At 45.8% G+C, this 6,404-nt stretch overlaps 2 protein-coding genes and 1 long non-coding RNA gene across 6 annotated transcripts in view; 2 read left to right on the top strand and 1 right to left on the bottom strand.

Moving 5' to 3' along the window:
• Positions 1-1,063: 1,063 nt before the first annotated feature.
• LOC311431891 lies at positions 1,064-1,972 on the bottom strand. The gene is made up of 2 exons (XR_014689693.1): positions 1,903-1,972; positions 1,064-1,703 (listed from the first exon to the last, which is right to left on the bottom strand). It is a non-coding gene; the product is annotated as an uncharacterized lncRNA (long non-coding RNA).
• Positions 1,973-1,980: 8 nt separating this feature from the next.
• RPS20 (ribosomal protein S20) lies at positions 1,981-3,767 on the top strand. The gene is made up of 4 exons (XM_084509853.1): positions 1,981-2,146; positions 2,370-2,469; positions 3,203-3,276; positions 3,542-3,767. The coding sequence occupies exons 1-4, from the start codon at positions 2,144-2,146 to the stop codon at positions 3,722-3,724; spliced, it is 360 nt and encodes a 119-aa protein (XP_084365979.1). The 5' UTR covers positions 1,981-2,143; the 3' UTR covers positions 3,725-3,767.
• Positions 3,768-5,368: 1,601 nt separating this feature from the next.
• LOC311430778 (kinesin-like protein KIF20A) overlaps positions 5,369-6,404 on the top strand; it is a 27,299-nt gene continuing 26,263 nt past the window's right edge. For 3 of the 4 annotated variants that reach the window (XM_084507637.1, XM_084507638.1, XM_084507635.1), the window contains exons 1-2: positions 5,369-5,393; positions 5,936-6,084. In XM_084507637.1, the coding sequence (XP_084363763.1) occupies positions 5,953-6,084 (132 nt within the window). In that variant the 5' untranslated portion in view covers positions 5,369-5,393; positions 5,936-5,952. Of the gene's footprint in view, positions 5,394-5,935; positions 6,085-6,404 lie in introns of those variants that run through there. The other variant, XM_084507636.1, reaches the window with a different exon arrangement.

The raw sequence follows: 6,404 nt of genomic DNA, 5'->3' as shown, positions 1-6,404 counted from the left end.
TGGATTTCTGGCAAAAAAACAATGTATTAGTATCAGAAAATTCTAATAATAACTAAGGAAAGCCTTAAACACAGGAATTGAAGTAAGGCATTTTTTAAATCAGCAGCTCCAGATAGCTTGCATCCAAGAATTTTAAGAGCTGGCAAAGGAGACTTGTGTGCTGTTAATGTGGATTTTCCATAAGCTTTGAGAAATCTGGGGAAGCTCAGGAAAAAAAAAAAAAAAAAAAAAAATCTCACAGAAGGCTGAGGTGGCGCCAATATTAGAAAAACATAAGAAAGGAACAAAATCAGAAGTTTACTGTCAACCTTGCATTAATCCCAAGGCGAAAAAAAAATAAAACAAAAGAGCAACTGAATCCTTGGTAGAGGAACAAAAAATAAATGACAACACTTAAATAACACAGATCAAATATATGAAACACACCTTTTGACTTTATTTCTCTTACCATTAAGGCTTATGTTTGGTAGACAATAGGAACAGTGTTGATCTAACAAATTTGTACATAGGCTTATTCAATGTAGCACCTGGAAACTGGCTTAGTTGTGCACATGTAATTCAATGTAAGTAAATAAAATTTAAGGTTACAGGTGTGTGTCATCAGTGAGGAATTGCTCAGGTGTCTTTCTAAGTGAATCCCACTGGAATTAGTTCTTGACACCAAGCTACTTAACATTTTATTGGAAATAAAGTCTACTAATAATATTCAAAAAGCTCTAAGTAAATAGTGTAGCAAGACAGGTGATTTGGAATCATCTGGATTACTGGAAAAATCAAGTGCTTTAGCATGATCGATGTGAGGTTATGTATTTAAGAATGATGAATATAAAACACTTCTAGAATGGAAAACTTCCTCAGGAAGTAGTTGGAACAGCTGATAACAGCGTAAACATGGATTCCTTATGGATAATTGAGTTCAAAGTTGTTAATGTAATTGTTAATCAGATCAGAAAACAAACTACCAGAAACAAAAGCTGCTTTCACTGCAGGGAGGAAGAGGCCAGAGAAGCAGGACTATCACCAAACAGATTTTCCAAGTACGGATTGCAATTGGCAAGGGAAGTTGTAACAGGATGACTACTTCTGTATTCATGTTTATTGAAGCTGCTTTATCAGAACACGCCATCAAATTCAGAAACAATGCATTAGCAAATGAGGGACTACAAAGAGCATGTACAAGTGACCCCACTGCAAAACAAATCCAGAACTGAGCGATGCGGTAAGTGGCATATAAAAGTTATGCATCTCATGGGAAATGGAAGGACCATTTGAAGAACCATGAAGTATTTGATCAGGGAAAAAAAAAAAAATATATATATATATATATATATATATATATTAATAGCAGTGTGATAGCTGAAATGAAATTCAGATTAAAACACCAAGCAGGCTTTTTTTGAACAGATGCAGTAATTACTAAGCTTCCAAAGGTGGCGGTAGTTTTGCTAACGTTACGCACGTCTGTGATTACTGGACAAAATGCCCACAAATAGGATTGATATGCTGTTTTTAAGAGCTGATTGCAATGATCTTACTATCACCCATTGTTTCCTAAGTTACGATAGCCGTTTCTCCATCAGGTAAGTAGCAACACATGCAGGATGGGTACACTTCGAGCAAGCAGCTTTGCAGCTGGCGCTTATAAACGCCCAGGCCACACCAACGAGTCCTCCCATCAGGAAGACATCCCTCTGGAGCAGAACCTGAAGGAAGGGAGTTCAACAAACAGAATTAATTAAGCTCCTGGTCGCGGGGGGGGGGGGAGGAATGAAAGCAATATTTTTGCTTAACCCCCCCTCAAAGCTTCATCTGCCTCTCCTCCCGGGGGGCAGCAGAGGCGGGGGGGGCCGCGCTGACACCCCATTGAGCACCCCAGGACCCATCCCCATCCCACAGCACCACCACCACCACCGAGCTCCCCGCCGGTTCCGGGCGCTGCAGCGGGGTGAAAGGTCCCGCAGCTCCCGGATGGAGGCGGTGCAGCCCTGCACGCCGGCGCCCCGCCCGCTATATAAGCGCGGCCCCGCGGCCGGGCCTTCCTCTCGCCGCCGCTCCGCTGCCTCCTCCTGGCTCACCGCTGTTCGCTGGGCCCCGCACCGCCCCCGCCCGGGAATAAGTCGGCCAGGAAGGCCCCGCTGCCGCCATGGTGAGGCGGGGACGGGGACGGAGCCCGGCGGGGGCACGGCGCTGCCCTCCCCGCACCGCGCCGCGTGGCCGGCGCTTGATTTTCAGCCTTTTTTTTCCTTAAACTCGGTCTCCTCAGTTGCTAGGGATATGAGATCCTAAAGGTGTTCGTTTTGGGGTTCAGTGTCTGGGCGGTGGGTGGTGCGGGCCGTAGGGTTTGATGCTGACGCCCTTTGACCTTTTAGGCGTTTAAGGACACCGGCAAGGCACCCGTGGAGCAGGAGGTGGCCATCCATCGCATCCGGATCACGCTGACGAGTCGCAACGTGAAGTCACTCGAGAAGGGTGAGCGAGGCCTTTTTCTGACTTATCCGGGCTAGCTTTTAAAGTAACAACTGATATATACGATATATCGCAAAATGGAGCGTATCGAAACTAGTTGGAATTGGATCTTATCATCCGCCTGTTTGTACCTGACTGCAGCTAACAAGGTTAGTTGCAACGATCTGATTTATTTTTTAATTGAAACTAGTTTAGGGTTTTTGCATTGTACTGAAAATCCACGTCCTCGGTGTTAATGTAAGAGCGCCTGTAGTTATAATGTAATGTCCTGCAGTTCTTGTGGAGACTTCAGATCTTACTGGTGGAAAGTAAGAGCCAACAGGCACGGGTTTCCTGGTTGATATTCTGTCGTTCTCGTTATTAAGCAGTCAGGTACAAGTTCAACATTCAACCAGGAATTATTTTGTCTTGTTTAGGAACTGACTTTGCCAGTATGCTGTAAATATTGCAGAATCAATGTCTGTTGCCGGCTCCTTGGGCTGCTAACAGCTTAAATCTAGCTGGATGTGTGCAGTGAGAGCTGCTGGCTGCTGTTCCAGCGTGGTTCTGCGAACCCGGGGTCAGCCTCCCGCTTCCACGCAGTTGGCTATGAAGAGAACTCCTAGACGTGAATCGCAGTGATCACTCTATACGCTATTCCGAGCCAACGTATCTTTTCTAAATCTTCACTTAAAACAAACAAAAAGAACACAACCACCCAAGCCTGAAACTCTTTTTTTTTTTTTGTATTTTTCAGTCTGTGCCGACTTGATCAGAGGTGCTAAGGAGAAAAACCTCAAGGTGAAAGGACCTGTTCGCATGCCCACCAAGGTGAGGAAACTTCCAAGATGGGGAAAATCACTTTTTTTTTCTGTAAATGAGCACTTTTTTTTTTCTGTAAATGAGCACTGACAACAAATTTTAGAGAAAAAGTTATGATGAAAAGCAGTACTACTAAACTGAGGGCAATATAGTGTGACTTGACAAGGTGCTTTGACACTGGGGACAGCTGTGTAGTAGTGCCATAAATGCTGAAAAGGGAAAGGGGCTTCCGTGTGCCTCAGCCTGATACCCCGTGTTTGTGGTCTCGCTGCAGACTCTGCGCATCACCACCAGGAAGACACCTTGTGGGGAGGGTTCGAAGACCTGGGACCGTTTCCAGATGCGCATCCACAAGCGGCTCATCGACTTGCACAGCCCTTCCGAGATCGTGAAGCAGATCACTTCCATCAGCATCGAACCGGGTGTAGAAGTCGAAGTCACTATTGCTGATGCCTAAAAGATGGTCATCTACTTTGAATAAAGCCGACTTACAAATTTTATTGGCGGTGCGTTTTTATGCTTGTGCCCAGAGTCCTTGGTAGTCCTCTGATTTTTGTGAAGAAAGGCAGCAGGAATCATAATCAGTGTGCTTTGGAGAAGGGCTGCATTTTGTTGGTCCTTGATGAATCAGTTGCACCATGAGGAAGATGAAACTGGGGCATCACAGTTTCTTTAGATTTTGGTGACTATATGGACATGCACAGCACTTGAATCCTTTATGGAAAAAACATTTTTCAGTAATTTAATTTTGGCTGAAATCACAGACAAACAATAGCGTTAAAACTGATGCCTAGGTAAACTACAGAGTTTTGATTTTTTTAAAATTTTTTGTTTTTGCTATGAAAGGCTGAACAAAAGCAGCACTTTTTCCCCCACACTTTTCACAGTTCAATAGTTGGGGCTGTTAAAAAAAAAATCATTTGTGGTGATTATGTTGAATTTAGCAAGTTCTTTCTCGACTTGTTCATAGAACCACAGTCAAGATGAAGCCGTGAAACTCTTATTTTTTTTGAGGTTTAGATTTTTCATAGGTTGAATATTAACAAACTACAGTTTACATTTTACATTGCTTTTATGTAAAGCAACAAACCTATTTGTTGCTACTTGGGGCTCTCAGGTGTGTGGTTGTGTGAGCTTGGGTTTATTTATTCTGCAAACTAAATTGTGATTCTTCAATGTACAAGAGGGAAAGCCCTGAGTCAGGTAATGCCCTTCATGCATTTAAGATGAGGCTGCCATTCTGGCTTCTGCCCTGAGCACATGGGAGAACTTTAATTAAACAAGCAGCAATGAGGACACAAGTTTGTGTGGAGAGCCTCATGTTTTGTTTGCATTCACCAAGACCCAAAACAGAGAACAAAGCTTGAGCTTTCTTTGCCAAGATGCAGGAGACCCTCATCGGCCCACTTGTCTTAATTTCATTAAATTTAAAGCCTTCCTTAGAAGGGCTCTGTCTTTGCAGGCTCAAGAGCTGTGGTGAACTGAGGAGGTGAGAAAATTTGTCATATTTACACATTGCTAGTCTGCTTCCTTGGGAAGAGGGTAGGAAGAGCTGTTCAAACAAATGCGTCAAGAGAGGGCAAAAAAAAAAAAAGCAGTGTCTTCCTGAAGGTCCATCTCTGGTAACGTTTTACAAATGAGCTGCCTGACAAATATTTTTAGTCTCATTTTTAAAGTCCGTTGTGTCTTACAGGGTGCTCTGAAGAGCGTGGTTAGGACGTCGTGACTTGGGTCTGGTTAGAGGGGCAAGCAGGCAGGAAGCGGACTAACAGGCGGAGAGCATTACTGGATGACTTCTGTGTGTGATTATAACTATATTGCACCCAAGTCTTCCTCACTCGGCCTGACCCAGTACCCTGCTGTCCTGACGCACCGGGAGGGATGCAGAGGGCTCACCCGGGCACCTCACCGGGCGCCTCAGCCCCACAGCGGCCGGAGCCGCCTCACGATCGCGTCACGCGCCCCCGCCCCCCCACAACGCCTCACGCCGCGCGGCGGGCGCCCCCTGCCGCCCGCACCGCTGGCCCCGCCCCCTTCCCCGCCAGCCAATCAGCGCCCGCCTCCCCCCCGCCCAAAACGCTCCCCGCGCGCGTTCGGGGGGGTGCTTCTGGCGCGCGCGCGGCGAGGTAGCGGCAGTTGCCGCCCGTTGGGCGCGCGCGGTGCTGCAGCTTCCCGCCCTGGCGGATTCCCGCCCTGCGCGCGCCCCCTGTCATGGCGGGCGGGGGGGGGTCGGGGCTGAGCCCCTCACGGTGTGGGGCGAGCCTGAGGGGAAAGGGGCCGGGGCCGTCCGTGTGCCACAGCCCCTGGGGTCCCCGGTACAGCCCCGGTGTGTGCAGGGCTCCCCCCAGCCTTGCTCTGGGCACCTGGTTTTCCTCAGAAGGGGCCTACTGCCCTGCTCCCTGTTCTCCTTTTTCATACGTATTTTGGCTTGTTCTGTGAAAAAAAAATGATATTTTTTGTTGATCATATGCATGCTACCCTGCTCCCTTTTTTATTCTTATGTATTTTGGCTTGTTGTATGAAAAAAAATATATATATATTTTTTTTTTGTTTGTCACATGCATACTACCCTATTCCCTTTTTTTTTTTTTTTTTATTTCTGTGTCTTTTGGCTTATTCAGTGAAAAAAAAAAATATATATATATGTATTATATATCTTTCTTGCAAGTTCCTTTGTACAGAGCCATGGATGACGAGGGGAAAAGCTGCATCCCTGCAGAATTATCTGATATATTGGAATCAGTTTCTTTTCTGGACCTGGTGGGTAAACCCTCACCTATGGAGTCAACAGTACTGTACAACCCAGAGGAGCAGGAGGTGCGGGTTGGTTTTGTAATGTGCCCTCCTACCCTCTCTTTAATTAATTTTTCAGGCTTTAGTTCAGGCAAATATTTCTGCAGTAAGAAGTGCTCTGTCCCCCAGGTGTTTGATTATTCTGCTTGCTACTCATTGCTTACAAATAGGTTATAACCTGTAGCAAGTGCAGGTGGTCAATACTCAGTGGTGCATGCTAAGTTTTTGAGGAAGAAGTAAAGGACTTCAGTAATTGCACTGAGTGTAATGTGACCCTGCTGTTCCTATTAATAACCTAAAAAAGGATACAGATCCTTGTTGAAAGTTTCTTAGGTGCTTGGAAA

Source organism: Aythya ferina (genome assembly GCF_964211825.1).
Source record: "Aythya ferina genome assembly, chromosome: 2".
Lineage (NCBI taxonomy): Eukaryota > Metazoa > Chordata > Aves > Anseriformes > Anatidae > Aythya > Aythya ferina.
The sequence above is the reverse complement of the archived record's forward strand: the minus strand, read 5'-3'. Positions and strand labels throughout refer to the sequence as shown.

Coding starts and splice junctions, on each gene's coding strand:
- RPS20 (XM_084509853.1), top strand. Junction 2,470..3,202: donor CGTGAAGTCACTCGAGAAGG/GTGAGCGAGGCC, acceptor TGTATTTTTCAG/TCTGTGCCGACTTGATCAGA. Junction 3,277..3,541: donor CTGTTCGCATGCCCACCAAG/GTGAGGAAACTT, acceptor GTCTCGCTGCAG/ACTCTGCGCATCACCACCAG.